At 41.6% G+C, this 19,571-nt stretch overlaps 1 protein-coding gene across 1 annotated transcript; it reads left to right on the plus strand.

Moving 5' to 3' along the window:
• Positions 1 to 2,367: 2,367 nt before the first annotated feature.
• Positions 2,368 to 18,816, plus strand: LOC102046643 (p53 apoptosis effector related to PMP-22-like). Its single transcript, XM_005435791.3, has 3 exons — positions 2,368 to 2,701; positions 16,528 to 16,671; positions 16,936 to 18,816. Exons 1-3 carry the CDS (start codon positions 2,491 to 2,493, stop codon positions 17,148 to 17,150), a joined length of 570 nt encoding a protein of 189 aa, XP_005435848.1. The 5' UTR covers positions 2,368 to 2,490; the 3' UTR covers positions 17,151 to 18,816.
• The last annotated feature ends 755 nt before the right edge of the window (positions 18,817 to 19,571 follow it).

A 19,571-nucleotide genomic window follows, 5' to 3' on the forward strand; every position in this document is an offset into this window, starting at 1 on the left:
CACAAGTGTAACATTTGTGACAACATGCATTGGTCCACAGGTGAGTTATAAGAAAAACTGATGACAAATCCTTCAGTCATAAATGCCTACCAGAAACATGGCTCAGCGTTCAAAAAGCAGGGAAGAGGATTTTAGTCCTCAACAGGCATTGGCTCTGAAATACCTGACAGTGCCTGACTTCATACTGGATTTCAGCTACAAAACTGCTCTAACTTGATTTTTCTCTGAGAAAAGACAAAAAGGCTGAATTTTTTAAAAACTGTAACTTTGTAAAGGATTTAAACTTGGCAAGAGACTGAGTACAGACAGCTGAGTGAGGGCTCAGCTACAGTCTACAGCCACATGCATGAGTGTTTCTGAAGCCATCTTTCAAAAAACATTTAATATCCAAATCTGTGTTCTGTCAATCTTTTGGAGTTTGTTGTGCAGATTTCTACTTCAGCTGTGGCAACAGAAATAACATGTGTAAACAGACTTGGACAGCTTGCAGGTACCAGCACTTAGTGCAGTACATTGCACTAAGAGTGAGCTTCAAACCATACTTGTTTTAATGTAAATATTTTTTTTAAATCATGCATTAAAAATATATATTGCTGTGTTATAGAACTGGTAAATGACATTTTAAACATTATATTTATGTTAATTTAAACTGAATTTGTGGGTAGCACAAATGTGGAAGATACATAATATTCTAAGAAAATGGTGGTTCCCTAAAGTGTACTTTACAAAAAATACTTGAGAAAGCCCCTTATTTCCAAGCCAAAACAGCAGCTGAGGTGTCTTCATAGTTGGCTTTTGCTTTCAGCAACATTCAGATTCAATGGCCAAATCTGTAAAAATGTCTCCTGTTCTCACGGAGACTTGTTGCACGCCCCTGATGGACCTCTCACACCACAGGGGTATTGGGCTGTGTCCGTACTACAGAGCAGCTGCTGGCAGGATACTTCAGCTAGCCAGAATTGCCCTGGCTAGAGAATGAGAGGCAAAGCAGCCCCACCACTGCTAATTTACCACCATGCTAATAAGCTGTCTCAGGTTAGAGATAAGGCACGGTATCACATTAACCCGTTCGAATTGCTTTCGTGACAGAGCTACTACATCTTCACAGTGCTGCAGCTCATTGCTGTGGATATTCCAGTTTGGGTCTGCGCAAGCTCAACACATCTTCAACCATTCCCCTGTACAGTGTATCAAATCAGTGTAAATTATTAATTTATTTTATTTAGGCCATTTTTTAATTTATAAATATTAATTCAGCAAAATGCTGTGGAGTTTGCAGCTCGGTACAGATGTCACATTTCACCGTGAAAACTGCAATAGAGTAGCAAATCACTGTGAGTAAATGGGTTCAGTTTTTGGATACATCCCCGCCTAACAAATTCCATCAGGGGAGCAAGGGAACTTTGCATCCTCTATGCTTAACCACATTTCACAGAAACCAGCTTTGATCTGCAAAGGGTGCAGCCACTTCTGGATGTAAAAGCATCTGTTCCTTACCAAAATACCAGGTTGTAGCATGTGTTAGTTCAAAAGGAGAGTGCTACGAACATGGTTATATCACTTCTGAGCTGACAGACAGAAAACTCTGCCCTGCACTCATCTGGATGGCCTCCCGGGGCATGGCAAGGTGATGGCTCATCGCTGCATTGCTCTCACAGCACATTGCAGACAGGCTCTGACGGGCCCCAGGCAGTGCACGTACAGCCAGGGCCATGCACAGGGAGTGTTCGTAAGGCACGGTCAAATCAAAGCTCATTTTTTGTTCTCCCACTAAGGCTATATCCAAACTATACTATATTTTTAATGATAAATGTTGTTGGTATTTTCCCCCCTGCAGTTATGTCCCAAAAGGGGCAGGGAGGACAGTCACATGTTCTTTATTGTCTTAGCTTTATAGCAGCTAGGGGAATTTTTCTAACTGTAAAAATTAAAGTATCATTTTATTTTTAAATGGAGTCCAAGAAAAGTAGTTCTCAGCCTCCAGGTGGCAAGTTTCAGAAGCAACCACCCTTCAATACAAATAGTTCCCTGGCTTGTCTCCTGTTTTCACCTGCCATAATGCAAATCCCTTAGGAGACAGAAAGGTGTAAACACAGCTGTGAGATGCTCCTGCTGATGGGGAGTGGCAGGAAGGAAAGCGTTAAATGCCGAGGGTAAACAAACCCGGTTTGTTAGAGTCAGCAGGGCAGAGAGGATCCCACAGATAAACCCAGCCTCGAAGCTTCTCCCCAGCTCAACTGGTTATTGCTCAGCGGCTCTTACTCATCTGAATCTAGGTGGAGCTCCCTCCCTCCCTCCCTCCCTCCCTCCCTCCCTCCCTGCATTGTCTCTCCCGATCAAAAAGCTTTTCTCAAACATCTGCACACACGTTCTCGTAGGTACCATCACTCACTTTCCAGGAGCTTTGCAGAAGCACCCATTGCTTTGCTTCACTGAGCCGGTGGCAGAGACATCCATCCTCGTCCCACCAGCCTCCCCCCGCCCTGAAAGATGGTGAAGTACGGCCTCGACTACACGCGGTGCAGATGGATCCTACCCCTGCTCCTGGGCATAGGTGTCATCTTTGGTATCATTGCGCTGGCAGGCAGGGGCTGGCTGGAGTCGCAGACCTTGCCCTACGTGCAGCAAGCGTCGTTATGGGAGAGCTGCAGGAGGCCTGGGCCGGGTGGGGAATGGACCTGCGAGTCCCTCATGGGTTACGGTAAGCACCTGCAAGGGTGGTGGGGAGCAGTTTCTGAAGCAGTGGGTCACATCTCTGAGCTCATCTTCCCTCAGCTCTCCTAACCATATTGCATAATATTTGGCATTTATATATGAAGTCATGGGCAACAGGCACTGTCACTGAAATACACCAAGGCTTTTGACTAACAGGGTGAAGAAGAAAAATGCCCTCACCCCTGTGCAGAAGGAAATCTGGTTGCTTTAGCTGGTGGGTTGCATAGTACAAAAAACTACATGTGGCAATGTACAGTAATAACAGAAAATATTACAGCATTTAAGATTTTCTTCCTCTCTCAGAAGAAGCTAGTAACCTCTTCTTGATATCACTGCTTTCCGAAACATAACAGCTACTGCTGAACTAATTGTGTTGGTAGGCCTGGTATTAGTGTGATAAGCCAGTCCTGAGTGCTAGCAAGAAATGGGGAGGTAGAAATGTAAGATGATAGGAAGATATCTGGGGAGTGTCAGGCTGCCCTGACGTGCTGCCCTGAAACTGCTCCGGTAGGTGGGTCACGTGAAAGACTCTCCTTGTGATTATGAAAGAAAGCTTTAAAAGATGAAAGGATTTCTTGTTTGTACTGAATTTTGGTTAAGTACACTATTAAACATGTTGACCCAAGTGCAATCTTCAGCTTGAAAAGACGTAAACCACTGAGACTGGGAGAATAGGCCAAGGGAAGGATCACTCTAGATGTGCCCTATTCCTTCTTTTTTCTTTTTCCCCCTATATATCTGTTATTGGCCATGGTCTGAAACAAGTTATTTTGAGTGATGGGCTGTTAGCCTGAGCCAGGAGGAAAGTTCAAGCATTCTTACAATTTATGCTAATTCAAATTAAAAGGAATATAATTTTCTCTAAGGCTCAGAATCTCAGCTGCTCTTTTTGAAAATGAGTGTAAAAACACTTGCAGAAGCAATCTCAGGGATCATTTATTACAGCTTTTCAAAATTCTGACTCAATGTTTATCGTATATGGTGAAGCTCTACCAGCTATGCACAAATTTGAGCTGTAGCAAGTTAATTGCAGCAGGCCCCTGTGAGCACAGGGCTCCAGGGCAAGACTGGCTCCATTAAGTGCCATGCCCAGTCCTGCTCCCAGAGCTCCTGCATCAGCTGTGTGGCTAGGCATAGCTCAGGCCAGCAAATTGGCCTCTGGTACATGGCACTGAAGAGCAGGAGAGAGACACCCTGATGCTTAGCAAAGGGCTTCTCAGTCCTGAGTTTCCATGAAAAGTGATCCCTCCTCCTGATCGCCATGTTGGGCCCTGTGTCATGAATGCCAGCTTTAACCGGACAGAAAATGCTAAGAAGTTTCACCTTGATTGTCTTGATAATATAAGAGAAATTTCACCTTGCTTCCAGGTCCTACACGGTTGTTTGGCATTTCACTTCCTTCCTTATCCTGCCTCAATCTGACATGCTTACATTCTGCAGTTGTATGCACATTTTTGCACTGGACAGCATCTTCACACAAACCAGGGAGGGTATCCTCTATGTGGACTACCCTGCAATGTCTGGGGTTTCCATGAATCACATCCAAAATAAGTCCAGCACTTCTAATGCAGAAATGTTGGGCTTAGTACACACGTGCAGATCATTCTCCAACATGTATATTGGAGAGTCAGCTGATGCTTCTGAAAACATCAGAAATGCTGTTCATGTGCTGTGTGACTGCATTAAGCTCTCAATGGGCTTGCATCTATTATTTCACCTCTTTAGGCTTACTAAATATCCAGAAAACCTAAGCAAATCCTCAAAATCCTGCTGGACAACATTTCCAGGTGGAAAAGGGTGATATGTCTGGGACAACGGACATAAAGGCTGCATGTAAAAATGTGTGTATAAGCCAAGTGACAGTGGATTGCACTGTCAGGCTTCTGCCTCTGCTAGATGATGCCATTACAACGTGGATCTTGGCCATAGCAGGGGTGGGTTACCCCTGACCCACAAGAGGGCTGTAGACCTGACCATTAAGGATGCAAACTCATGTCACTGCCCTGATCCTTTCCAGTCCCTTCCTTCAGACACCATCTCTCCAGAGGTGGGATGTGTTCAGATCCAATCCTGTCCTCCATTTTTCCTATTGTTCTGTTCTTGCTCAGGTGATGTGGGGTTGGCATCTTTCTTCTAGGGCTCCTGCCTTTCCTCACACAGGGTGAAGGTACCTGATGCCAGTCTTGTATTCCACTCAAAAGACCAGGCCACAGGCCAGCATCTCACTTGTGAGCATCCAGTTCTTGTGTTGAGCCTGGTTCTATCTGCCTCAGTGTGGAAACAGAGGGTTTTAATAATTCTGGTTTACATTTATCCACAGTGCTTCAGAAAGGTCATAGAAAACAAGCATTCAGCATCATGTTCTGTGGGGTGTTTAACTTCGTTTTATGCCAAGCTAAACACAGTGCTGGATAAACAAAGTGTAGTTATATGCCTTCCTGAGCACAGAGACAAAAGATGTGATGTAAACAGAAAGGACAGAAGTGTTTTACATCTTTCCTGAGATGAACTGTCTCTTCCCCGCCCCCCCCTCTATTCCACATGTTCCACAGTTCCCATCTCATTTTCTCTGGGCTTTACTCTCAGCCTTCCTGCCTGATCTGCCACAGGCTGCGTAGGTTCTGAGATTCAGTCTTCCTGTGGGGATGGTTTCACTGACATAGGTGATACACGTGTACCCCAGCAGCTGCCAGCAAATATTCTCAACATGACTTGGACAGTGTAGCTATCTTAATCCACTACAGACATCTTTACCCTATCATGATTAGATATAATCGTAACTTTCCTGCAAGTTGTTCAATATAATGTGCAAATTCAAACCAAATTCTCCATGTGTGATGTTTGCAATTCCCCTTAAATCTCTGCTGTTTGGCTTAACATATACATACACAGACAGAAGGCAAAATCCCAGCATCATTGAGGTGGGTCAGACTGGAAGGGAAGAAGGTTGAATGTTTCATTGGTTGCACCAGTGGAGTTTGGAGTCTCTGAAGAGCTGCTTAAACTGGTGGAATTAACACCTCACAGAGAAGACAAGAAGCTTGTACACTTTTTTTTTCTTTCCTTTTTGAAATCCAGTAGAATAACTCCACTGGTGTAGCTGTTTTCTGTGAAAGCACCTGCACACTTGTTTTTTTGCAAAGTTCATGAATTCTGTGGAAGTGAGAATATGAAGAGTTTATAGATTTTGTTTTCTTCTCCAAGAGTTCAGATCTTTTGATTTAACCATATAACACCCATCTAGACTTTATCAGAAGTCTTTGGCTTTTCAAACATATTTAGCTGAAATAAATAGAACTTTCTAGGAAAAAATATTTAGTGCATTAGGACACTTACTTGAAATGCATGGAGTTTAGGATGAGGGGCTGAGGGATGCAAACTGTAGCTCTGCAACGTTCTGGCACTTGGAACAAATAAAGGTCTAAAGCTTATAACATGTTTGAACCCTTACAAAGACAGAGACAGAGACTTTTTGGATAGATAATGAGCACAATATAGGATGTATCTGTCTGGGACATGATTGAGCTTGCAAAGAAAACACGGAGGTTAAATCCCTTCATGAAGCTGGCACAGCACTCCTTTGTTTTTCTTGATTTTTGGCTATATAACCTCTCTTGAACAAGGTGTGTCTCACAGACTTGAGACATCTTTTCAGTGTACAATTTATTCCACTGCAGGCTTTGAAGGTGTTTAAACATGTGTGGATTTAGTTGGGGGAAAAGAACTGATTTTATTTTATTAGTCTCAATGTGTTGCACAATAGGATGAAAAACTACCCTTGTTCCTTCTTATGTTCCACTCACGCCTGCAGCTCCTTCACATGCAGATGCTGCCATCAAAATAACTGCAGCTTAAATCTCTAAATTTAGGTTGAAGTGGTCTGCTCATTTGCATGGTGCAAATAGAGATCTTGGGGGGAAAAAATCAGGAAGAGGTATTTCCACATGACAAGTGGAATCCAGATCTTCACTTATTTTCACATCATAGTATTCAATTACAGACTTTTCCTAGGAAGTGTGGCAAGTTTAGTGACTGTGAGGATTAGTGGAGAGATAAATGATTTTGCCATCTGGAAAGGACACCTTCCTGCATCTTGTCTTCCAGGCAAATAATGGGTAACTGTCCTAGCTCATTCCATTTTTATTTTGGTCCATAAATATTAATGCAATACTACAAGACAGGATGACTAGTAAATGTATGATTATAATGAACAAGAATTACTTCAAATATGGTGGCAGATGAGTGTGTCTATAGGATAAATGAAAGAAGGGAATGTGCAAAAGGTAATACCCTCTTGAGGAAAGACGTTCTGCTTTAGTCTCATAGGAACACCACTGCTGAGTAGATTTTCGATTTTCTTCCCTGTTTTGCCTATATCCCTATATCAGGCTCCTGGGTCTGTGGGATCTTTTGCTACCATGAAGCACAATTTATTATTCTGGAGGAATAACAAAATGGAAATCACTTGCTAAAAATCCCCAGCTAAAGCTACAACAGCAATGTACGCAGTGTGGTCAGGATCAGTCTCCGAGTAGCAAAGGACTTATCTTCGTACTGCACTTATCACTGGCCTTGCAGTGCTGGCCCCACAGCTCTCCCTCTGGGAAACCTCCAGCAGACCAGTGACTCATAAACACCCAGGGCGCAGAACAGAACAGACACCAAGTTTCCCTGTTGCTAGCTGCCTGCATAAAACTGTTTTGCCTTCCCCCGTGTTCCCATCACATCTGACAGCCAGCACCTGACCCCAGGCATGGGGAAGCCCTCACTTGCCTCGAGCTGAAGCAAGCTCCCTGACCAGAGTGGCATAGGGGTGTTTCCAGATGGATGGGCTGAGAGACAGCCCCTTTCAGCAGTGCCTGGGAGGAGAAGCAAGCTGTCCCAGCAGCTCTTCGGCATCTGAGGGTGGCTGCATGTGGGAATAGAAATTAAGCAAGCAAGTAACTGCTTTTGAAGCAGGGACTAGCTCAAGTCATAGGGCCTTTATTGCAGACTTCCCCTGAAATCAAGGTTCTGCACCTGAAGGCTTTCAGAATCTGGTGAAATTCAAGTAGATTTGGAAAAGTGTCCTTGCAGCTAGAAAACAAAGGCTGGGGAGGTTTCTGACTAGTCCAAGGAGGCCTGTGGGAGAGCCCAGCTCTATGTTTTGTGCATTGCCTGGATTCCAGGGCAAACCTGACTCCTTTGACACAGTGTGAACTGAAAATGAAAGCTTGTCGCTGTTCCTGCTGCAACTTAGCATCAAACAGTTATATTTACATACAGTGATTGCCTGTAGTTTTAATGACAGTGTATACAGAAGCACACAATTTCTTAAGTCATCAGTCTCCTAGAAGTGTAATGTTACCTGGGACTAACCAGTGAGAAATGAGATTACAAGATTAGTTACTTAATAACATAGAATATTCAATCATTATTCAAAACTTAGAATGCTAGAAAATACAGGTTCAATTAAAAGTATGCAGTAATGAAAATATCACAACAATATATTTAAGGAACTCTGATGCAAGAAATAAAGAAGAAATTTGATTTTCCTCCAGCTTGTAGGAGACACTCTGATGTTACTATGGAGGTATAACAGAAGGGAATCAAACCCAGAGAATTTAGTTACCATTGCAGTTTTCATTCCTCATCTGCTAACATGCTTTCCCTTATAATTTTAGGGTTTGTCCTTTTGTATGTTTAGTGGCAGATTGGTTTAATTAGATTCTTTTCTAAGTAATAGTTATACTCTTCAGCAATTAACTCTACAGAGAGCAATTCCACATGTCATCCCACTGTTTATTATCCAATCTTCCTTTAAGAATTACAGTTAAATTGGGTGGGAAAATAGCAATTGCATAGAGAGTTCTCATCTCCCCAACAGGAGATATGAACTGTTGGTGTTGAGGACTTTGCAAAGATCCTCAACGCTTTGCGTTGTCAGGACCTTAAGTCCTTGAGAGGATACCATTCACTCATACACACAGAGGAGGCATCGCTGCTGCAGATGCATGGAAACTTGTGGCTAAACTCTCATTTCTCTTCACCTCATCTCTTCCTCTAGCTTATTGAGGTGATCTGATACAGCAGGGCTATAATAACCTCTCCATATTCTGAATGGTGATAAGGACTGCAAGATAGATTTCAAATTCCACTGTAGGGTTAAACAGTCAGGATAACAGTCAGGTTAAACTATCTTAAGCAGGAAAGTAGTTATGCAGCAGAAGAAACAACTCTCAAAACACTGGGTTTTTTTCACATTTCCATATCTTTCCTCACTGGCAACTTGCATTGCTCTGAGCAACCTTGAACACATTGAGTCAGTGAGTATTGTAACACCATGCTGCTTCTTTGTCAAGTACCATTACAAAATCTATCATCACTGAAAAATTCCCAACGTACTTTGTGGAATGATAGTGGTAGTTTATGTCCTAGAGGTTTCTGGCTTCCTTCTGCTGGTACTAAGTAACACTTCAGATCACACACAGTCCTGCTGAAGTACTAATCTGCAAATGAATACATGTAATGTCACCTGTTACATTGGATATGCACACTGTGCCCAAATCAGGCCCCAAATGTAGGAAGTCTCTGTGCGCTTCATTAACAACCCCATCAGCAGTAAGCAGCAAGTGATGAAGACTTTCAGGATGTGTTGTAAAAGCTATTTCATTCACAAGAAAAGTAAATAGAGCTTATGATGTATTTTATGAGCACAAAGTACCATTTCTGCTTATATGTTGGGGTTTTTCTTTTGCAAATGGTAAAATTTTGCTTCTAACAGAAAATTAGATCCAGATTCACAGCTGCTCTCTATCGGAGAGAAACCCCCTAGTGCAAAAGGCGACTTTCAGCAAGGTTTCAGAACAAAGTTTGCTTACAGCATGAAAACTGCAGCTCAAGAGTGAGAACAATACTTGGCGCATATAGAAATGAGATGTAAATTCAGTGTTCAGCAGCCTCAAATTGCCCTGGGAATATAAAACTTTAAAAGAGCTTTTGGAAAGGTTCCACTCTGCTGTTTTGATTAAAAGTCCTAGTTCATAGCCTGCGTTACCATGGAATTGATTCTCTTTAATTCACATTAAATATTTTAACCCATTTTTAACTCAGGAGTAGTTAGGAAGCAGGTACCTCTTGCTACTCTGATTAACTGAGCTTATGTATATGTACTGATTAATGAACACCTTACCTATTTTATTTACTTGACCCTCCCAACCCCCATATACACATCCAATCCTGCTTTAATTTAAAACAAATAGTAAAAAATAGGAGGAAAAAATGTTATGGCATTAAAACACAGAAGACTGAGCTTTAATCCCGAGATGTTCTCTATGTATGCAACTGCTTCTGAAGATAATGTGAGATAGGGGTATTCCCTGACTCTCTCATGAGCAAACCTTTAATTCTGAGGCACTGTGTGCACATTATTTTTAATAGCTAACTTACTCCCATGGTGCTCCCTTTGATGATGGCTCTACGCCCTCTGCCACTTCTGCCTCCCTAGCACTAAGTAAGCATCAGGGAGGAACCCTCATTAATACAAGATTTGCAGAAACCAGCTTCTAAGTCAAGCTTGTACATGCCTGGGCTTATGATGAGATGAGTTTGAACCACTCCCTAAGATGGAGTTGCTCCTCCCCTCAAATTCAATTTGGAATAACTTCTAAGTTGAATTACTTGCCTCAGTAAGAGAAGAGGTTTCCAGAAGTATGCAAGGTCTTGGATGAAGGTTTTGCCTATATATGTTCGTGAGTGAAGTCAGTGGAAGGGAAATAATAGGGTTTTGCTTTAAAGGAGTTAAAGTCCACCAAGCTAAACTGAGCTCTTCCTTTAGCACCAAGCTATGGTCAAGACACTGCTTTGTGCTAATACATGCTGTGTTTTATTGATAAATGGCCTATTCATAAATGTTCTTTTCCTTACTGTTGTCATTTAAAATCATTATCATAGGGTAATAGTCCTAAAGTCCTAATCCTTTCTTATGTATATGGGGCCTGCTACTATCACTGAGAAACTTTTGCAAGATTATCTTAGTGTGAACTTACATAAGTCATTCTTTACTTCCATAGCTGTCTCTTAAGAGGTGGCAAGTTAAAAGCTGGTTCCTGCTCACATAAAACTGGCTTGCATGTTATGAGATAATTTTCTGTTATTAAATGAGAAATCCCTATTAACTGCCAATGAATTCTAAGGAAGCAATGCTAGGGGAAAGAACAGAATTACCAAAAAGGATGCCAAACAAAAGGACCAAAAATTTTGTATTGCACTCCAAATGATATAAACTCACACAAAAAACCCCCAAAGGGAAACATCCAGTATTGACTCCTCATGGGAAAGATATTCAGAGAATGCAGTTGTTTTAAGAATGATTCAGATGCAACGGAGATACAAGCTCAAAGAGTAATACACATCCAATCATGCCTTTGATATATTTTCCTCAGTTTATTCTGTTCATAAATCTTCCATGACTAACATGTGATTTTCTTCAATTGTATAGCCTTCCTTTGAAATTATTTTCAGTCAATAGCTTTCAGTCTGCACATACAGTTTATTCACAAGAAGTTGCTTTTAAAAGTTCCTGATTTATCTTGGCTGCATACAAACACGTGCATTAGTGTTTCAATGCCAGCTCATGTGAGCATCAAACGCAGAGATTTCAGTGTTCACTTGTTTTCAAAAAGAGCACAGGACTTTCCCACAGTTGGCACGTTAGAGTTGTGATTTCCAAAAGACAGGCTTTTGCACTGTCTAGTGTTGCACAGATAACATGAGGAATCCAGAGTGCTGGATGACAGTGGCTTGCACATACACCAACAGCTCATAACTCTTTGGCTGATAAGTTGAGATGTGAGTTAATGAGTTTGATGGACGATCTTTAGATTCACGCTAAGGAGAATGCAGGTTCTGCTGCAGACATGCTCACTTTCACATGGAAGCTTTCTTGAGGAGAACAAACCAAAATGAAATGGATAAAACCTGGCCAAAGCAGTTCCTTTTCAAAGTGAAGCATGCGCTCTGCAGGGTTCACCACACCCTGATAAAGAACGTCAGGTTGAGAAACCTGAGTTCAGCTTTGTTTCCAAAATAATGCTCTTTCCCTTTAATCAGAGGGATGTAAAGCAGGTTGAACTCTGCAAACTCAGCCAAGAAACATTCTCATGACATACAACAGAGCGGTGAATCACCACCAGGGCAGATTTTAGTTCTTGTAAGAATTGCTTTGCCAGATTGGAGCTAGAACTGCAGGGTTTGTGTTTCTTTCCCTTGGTGGTATGAAGGATAACAGAGCAAAATATTAGTCTGTTACATTTTCTTTCCCCCACCTCTCTGTTTCTTTTGAATTAAGACTATCCTTCACAAAATTGCTACACAATTCACTGCAGTGGCAGATGTGTTAAAACAGTCAGCAAGAACCTGTAAGGTAATTGTTGGTGTCTGTGAGCTGATAATAAATATTTGTTTTACTTCCAGTGCTAGTTGTGTATTTAGCTTCACACCAGAAGGAGAATTTGGAGAAATATGTTCTTATTGATTACACCAGGAGAGGTACTTCTGATTGCTCTGGGGTTGCTTTCAGAAAATGTCACTCAAAGAGAGAGACTCAGTAGTTCATGTGGTTTGGGGCTACCAGATCAAGAAAAACATGAGAATGTCATTGTGAATGTTTTCCCATGTTTTGAACCACATATACCAGAACACAAAAATTTGTATTTGTCATGGGGGAAGTAGACTTCACATGCTATTTTCAAGGCACGACAGCTCTTTTTTGAAGGCACCATTCAGAGCATGAAACATGGCAGGCTAAGGAAAGACTAGAGGTAGTGGTTCAAAGTTTTGGTTCAACTTCCTGCTGGCCAAGGAAGTTTATTTCCTTATGTGTGAAGCACAGACAGTGTTTACACTTTTACAAACTGGAAAATACAGGAGGGAGTAAAATCAGGAAGGCAGGAAACCAGAGGCACTTTTAATCCTGGATCTCTAATGAAGTCCATCAGCATCCCAATGGCTGCAGTCAGCAGTAGGATATTCAGAACATGTTTAGATGGTGCAATACAAGAAGTAATCATGCTACCTCTAAACCGAGTTAGCTTTAATAGCAGAGTAATAAAGCTGCATTATTATTATTGTATACTGTCTCAGCTAATTACCTTGCTCATAAGCTACAGTGAGCTCTGTACTGGCATGAGTGGGCTCGCTCTTGTCTCTAAATTAGCTCAAGGGTCTTCTCACACAGCATGGAGTTTTAGAAGGCAGGCACGTATTTTCATTTTCCAGTAGTCACATATTGCTACATTCATTCACTGTGGGTAGTCCAGACCCTCACAAATCATGCTGATTGACATACAAAACACTGTAAACAGAAGCACTGTCCTTGCTCTGCTTGAAACATGAAAACATGGGTTCCTTTTGCTTATTTGGGGTAGCAAGGTCTTGTGTTAAGGCAAAATTGCTCAGAAAATTGCCAGCTAGAAGGAGTTTTTAAGAGCGAATGACATGTAGCTTCCTACAGACCCTTGCATAGCTTTCACTGGTGTTCTTTCAGCTGAGGAGATGAAAAAAGGAGAAATAGGACTTGCAGGGAAGTGTTACAGGATCCTGCTGGTATTCAAGGACACTCTTGCATAAACACACATTTCTTTTCTCACAAGCACATTTTAACTCTTGAACAGCTGAAACATCACTGCCATTTTTGGGGGCTGAGAAAACAGATCTCATGAACTGCTGAATATTTTCAGACTCAGCTTGATGTCCTGTAACCTGCTGCTCCCTCTGTTTCAATTTTTGGTTTGATGAGAGGTGGACTAGATCCTTACAGCTTCCAACTCTCTTCTGTGTAAAGTGTACTTTGAGTTGGTTGCACCTGTGATCCTTTGCTGTGGAGTTCATATTTTTAAGACAAACCTTTGCAGTTAGGACAGTTTATTTATGTTTTTGCTTTGTGTAAAAGCAAGAAACCCCACAACAGTGGAAGATAAGAGAAGATTTGAAATCAGATTAGCCACTTGTTTGTCACTGTTTTCTGACTCATTTAATTCTTCTAATTCTGGCATTTTTAAAGGAATTGTAAGTCATAGTCCTATTGGTAAAGACACTAAGCTACTCTAGTGCTCCTGGCTGGCACAAGGCAAAATAAACATCTCAGATACAGAAACAGTTGCAATTATTCCTACATAAAGCTTTTGCTACCTTTTACCCTAGAAAAGTAAGGTGTTTGCACGCTGCAGTCTTAGACTACTGATAACGGTGACTTTTTGAAAAGGACAGATGAAGTCAGGGTACTGTTCCTCAAAAAAAACCCATAGTGCCTCTTCCATGTAATCCTATTGCCTTACTTGGAGCTGCATATTGGTTTTCTTCCAACACTGATTTAAACTTTTTTTCCTCTTTTGTGGAAGTGAGAGTCACAAAACTGGCTGCTAGGTGATTAAGCAATGCCTCTTAAAGACCTAAGCATCCTGCAACAGCATGTCTCTTCTTGCCACATAGTCAATGCCCAGTGGGCTGGGTGTGCACCCAATCTGCTTTCATACAGTCACAGCATTTGAAACACTACTTCAGTAAAAACACCTGGGCGAGCCCAACAGAGGAGGGAGATGGTGGCATGGGCAAGGTGCCAGCAGGCACCAGCTCCTGAGCCCCCAGTCCAGGCGATGCTCCCACCCTAGGGGATGGTGTTCAGCCATCAGCTGCTCCTGGGAAGCAAGGCTGAGCTTTGGCAAACTGTCTGCTGCCCACAGCAGTGGTGGTGGCAGTAACTGAGATGAAACCACCAGGTTTCATGGCGCTTCAGCACCTCCTGTGTCCTCTGACTCTTCTCTGGGAAAGGACACCCCTTTGCCCAGGAGTTTTGCACCTAACCACAACCAGTTGTGCACCTAGCAAAAAAAAATCACCTCTAAATGTCCTTGTCATATCACCCTTTTTGCCAACCCTTCTGGGGGTTGGAACTAGATGACCTTTAAGGTCCCTCCCAACCCAAATCTATGATTCTATGATTATAACTCTTGTATCCGAGAACAGTGAGGTCACCTCTGCTGAGCAACTTCTCTTACAGCTAGGTGCCCCTTTTTTTGATGTTACAGAGGGGTGGGAGAGAGGCTGGGAGCAGAAGCAACCTCAGCAGGGAAAACTGAGCTGTGGCAGTCCAAGAAATTCCTCTTCCTGGCTGTTTCATTTGACATTCTGCCTGAGGTGCTGCTCTCCCACCTGTGCCTCCACATTCCATGCTCTACCTCCAAGCCTCCTGTAAGCTCCCCAAGAGAAGAGTTTGGACTAAAATACTGAGATAGAAAATGAGATGTGGGCACAACTTTGCTGTCCCTTTCAGTCTTCTCAGGCAGCTGCCTGTTTACAGGAAAAATAATACAGTTGAAAAGACCTATAAGGAGACAGAAACTTTTTGGTATAAGGAAGAAAAAAAGACACAACATAAAACTGAAAATGTAGTGTGACAGCCAAAATGGAGTGGGATTGTAAAGCAGGGGGGAATGGTGAAAAGCGAACAAAAAGGGAAATTGGTTTTGATGGGCTAATGGGAAGAAAAGTAGAGCTGGAAAATCCTGATCTATTTTTCTAGTCTAATAGCAGAGGTGGTGTGGGGCCTGGAGGAAGAGAGGCTGAGCACCAAGGTATCACCCACCAGGGACACAACGGTGGCTTTCATGCCTACCCAACACCAGGCAGGGGGAAGATAGGACACTTTGCATTGTATTACTTGCACGTTCAAAGCAGACAAATTGGCAGGTTAATGGCTACCAAAAATCTTAACTAACTCAGTTCCAGAGGGAGCTTTCACTGAACAGCCTGCACAGCATTTAAGTTGAGTTGTAATTATCATCAGGGTTTTTTGGTTGTGATAATTTCTCATGCTGCTACTGTATGTATATTTGTTTAGAAGCTGACACCTTAGAAACGGATAGTGTAGGTGAGGAGGTGAAGTCTGTAGATGTCCAGCAGATTTTAACTGCCTACTCCACCTACATACACAATTTAAAACGTATCAAAGTGGGATTTTTACATTCAGAAGAGGAGACACTTTGATCTCTTTGAGCAGCAGTTGCCCCTCAAGACTTAAAATATTGAATAAATAATATTTTTTCCCAGTTGTTATGCCAAGACAATATGCTTTGCTCTGACATGTTATAACATAAAGTTATATAAATTGAAAATGAAAGTGTTAATACCCTGAACAAGCTTTTCAAAATGAAATGGTTCTGACTTTGGATCAAAAGCAAAGGTCAAATTTCCCTACAAAATAGATTCCAGATCTTTGGATCCATTTAGGACACACAGTTAGACAAAGGCTGGAAAGCAGAAACTACTGAATTTTGACATTTATGGGCTATTGCCATACCTTTAAATTTGCATGCCAGACTGGTAGTGCTTGTATAAGCACATATTTTTAAAGGAAGAATTTAATTAGTTTCAGAGACTGTCTAATTTTCCTTGTCCATGCAAAACACTGCTGGTTTTATGACACCTGCTGAGGTAGTGACATTCGTTATTGAAGGATAGTGTCTGTTCTTACATCTTTACTGTCATTTTTGTCTTAATTGTTAAATCTAAAGAGGAAGCTTACACACAAGCCCCACTGCATTTATATAAGAGAGGTCAAAGCTGGCATTTTCATGTATTCTGCACTCAGTGAATGGTTTGTTGTGGAACTAAAATGTTCACCTATGAGAGGAGAGAAAGATCCCATGCTTGCTTTCTTGGGAGCTGACCTTCTTTTCACATTTGTTTATAAACAGCCTTTCATTACAAACCAGAGAAGAACACTGCAAAAGGATTTTCTTGTTCCTTTCTAATGTATCTTCCTTCTGATTTCAGCTTGGGGAAGAGCTGCTGCTGCCACATACCTGGTCGGCTTTATACTTCTAGTCATCTGTTTTGCTCTGGCCATCATAGCATTTGCCATTGACACACTTCGGTTCAACTTCATACGTGGGATTGGAGGCTTGCTTTTTGTCGCTGGTAAGGCAGTATGTGAAGTCAAATTTAGCTTGTACAGGTATATCCGTACTAGAACTGGTATGTGCCTCAGCTGATTCTATACCCAAATCTTTGCCTGTGTGCACTTGAGCTCTCTATGAAAAATCATATAATAAAGACTGTTACAGCAGTGGATCAATTTTCAAATATTCCAAAACACGGGTGAGTTTAGCTACAGGTATTATGGAGGCAGGCAACGTGACGGGTGTTAGCTTAAACATTTTTTGTTTTCTCCTGTTTCTTCAGCTGTGTTCTCCATCATGGGCCTGGTCATTTATCCAGTAAAGTTCTCGACTGAAATTGATATGACGGGGATCAATATGTTCAGCTGGGCCTACGGCTTCGGCTGGACCACCGCCATTATGGAAATATGCTTGGGATTCTTCTTCTGCTGCCTTCCTAACTATGAAGATCAGATCTTGGGTAATGTGAAGCCCACATATTTTTACTCTTCCCCATAAGCACCAGGAAAAATGCGTTAGTATTCCAGAGATATCTGACAGACCAACTACATTTTCCAGAATATTGTCATCAGCTGTTAGTTGAAAAGGCTGGAAACTTTTCAAATACATGTAGAGAAATGGTACTGGCACTCTACAATAAAGTTATCTACTCTGTTTTGGACCTTCATATCTGATGTGGGTTGATTAGATAAAGCCTAAACATGAAAAAAACTTGTGTTTACTCATTCATTCCCATGAGTGGGGTGTATGTGTATTCCATTGCATCTTAAATGCATTCATATTACTAATTACATTCAGAAAAGCTTTTTAAACTGCCAATAAACAAAACAAGCTTCTTCCTGAAGGAAAGCAGCTCACAAATATCCCATTTTGTATGTATCATCTTTAACTTGAAGATATTGCACATTTTTCAATAAAATACCTTTATCACTGGCTGCCAAATTAGTAAATTAGTCAGCCAGCACTTCACATCTTTGCTTCCATTTTTCATTCATTCACTTAAGCTGTAGGCACAGGGTAAGGAAAGTATGAGAAAAAGCTCCCTACCCAAGCCAGCATCTTGACTTTTGCCCATCCATGTGGAATTTAAGTATTTATTTCTAAATATTTGCAAGGGTAAGCAAGGACTGTCAGTAAACCCTTAAAAATCTTGGCATGCTATTTTTGGGGCCAGTGCAGAGCAGGCAGAAGCAGAGGGGATTTCAAGCCACCTCTGCAACCTACAGACCTGGTTTGAAGAGGGTCCTGGTGTGGCTTTCTTCATGGCTGTCTGCCTCTTTTCTCCACTGTATCAAAATCTATGGCTTAAAAAGCTCTGTTATAATGGTCCAGCTCTTTTATCCAGAGTAGAAGAGTCAGGAAGGGCTTAAACAGAGGTATGTTTCCCCTACATGTCAGGAGTTGAGCATATCAAATATTTTTTAGAAGGACCATTTTTCACTGATTTGTTGTTCGTAAGTATTTTAAAAGTGGAAAGTGTATACTATTTTATGTAACTGGAAAATGCATAAATACCCCTTACCAATGCATACTAAGGCTCTCATAGAGAAAATCACATCATAAAACCCCTTTCAGTATCTTGTACTCCACAGTGGCACAAGCCTTGATATATTGCAAGCAATTAAGTGTATACTCAAGACTCTGCTGGTTTCTGCCTTGTTAATCCTAACTTTATAATGTTCCATTTTTTTCTCTTAAGTGAAAAAATGGATACTTTTGCTGTGTGGAAAAAGAAGTCTAGTCAAAATCCTTAGCTGCAGGGGATTATTAGCTTGTAACACATCTGCAGGTTTTTAACTATGTGCACTTCATGGGAAGTGCCCTGCCAAATGTTCTTTACTGCAAAGAGTGAGAGGTAGAAAAAAAATTAGTAAAGGTTCTGCATAGCTAAAATTAATAAAGTCCCAGGACTTAACCTGTTTTTTTGAAGCAGCTAACTTCATTTACTTTTATAGAGTGTCTTCCAACCTCGATCAATAAATATAAGAGATGTATCAGACCAATGGGGAGGGTATATGCAACAGGGAATAGTTAGTCAAGAACTTGCAAATACATTAAGAAGGTGTTTCCTAGTTGGAAGGAAATTAAAATGAAATAGAGTTGAGAAAGCAGTTTGTATAAAATGTCTTGAAATTCTTTTTGTAATGCTATCTGTTTAGGAAAAAAATTATCATAAATCTTTTCATTATGCTTATTATACCTAATAAATGATGGTATCTATATATTGTTTCAAAAATGAGTCTTAGTTTTTGTTCTTTACTATGAGTGGGGAAGTATGGAAGCCCCCAAAGCTTTCTCTTCTCAGGCATCACCTTGGAGCCCCTGGGTATGCTGGCTGGATTTTGAGAGGGGAGAGTAACTTACAAATCTAGCATTACAACAGCTTGTATTATTTTCCAGTCTGATTTTGGCTGTCTCCTGAGGCCTCGTTCACAAGCACATGAGAACAGTGGACTTATGGGCAATGTGGCATCATGTAACTACACTCACGATTCTGTGCTATAATGTGCTATAGCTTGTTTTGGCATTGAGGGTTCACCGCATAGGAAGCCGGTGTGGTCCTGCTCAGTGTTTTTGCTCCAAGGCATGTGGCAATCCCCTGAGGAAGCAAAAGGGAGCTTGAGCAACCACTGATCATATTTACAGTTTCTTTAACATTAGCTGGACACTGACCCAACATCTGGAGGTGGGGAAAAGTGCACAAAACAAGGTTTAGGAGTGTGACTCCAGCCTTGATGAGAGAGCAGAGCACAATTAAAAAGCAAAGAAAAATTCCAGAGATCGTCCTCCTTCCTCCCTCCTCTCCCTTGCTCTCAGCAGCTTTGCCACTTACTTCCTCTTTCTTCTCCTCCTTCCTAAGGGCAACAGAGCAGTTTCAGGGCTGGTAGCTGCAGTTCTGTGGGACACAGCCCCAGTCCC

This window comes from Falco cherrug, chromosome 6, assembly GCF_023634085.1.
Source record: "Falco cherrug isolate bFalChe1 chromosome 6, bFalChe1.pri, whole genome shotgun sequence".
In the NCBI taxonomy this organism is placed as follows: Eukaryota; Metazoa; Chordata; class Aves; order Falconiformes; family Falconidae; genus Falco; species Falco cherrug.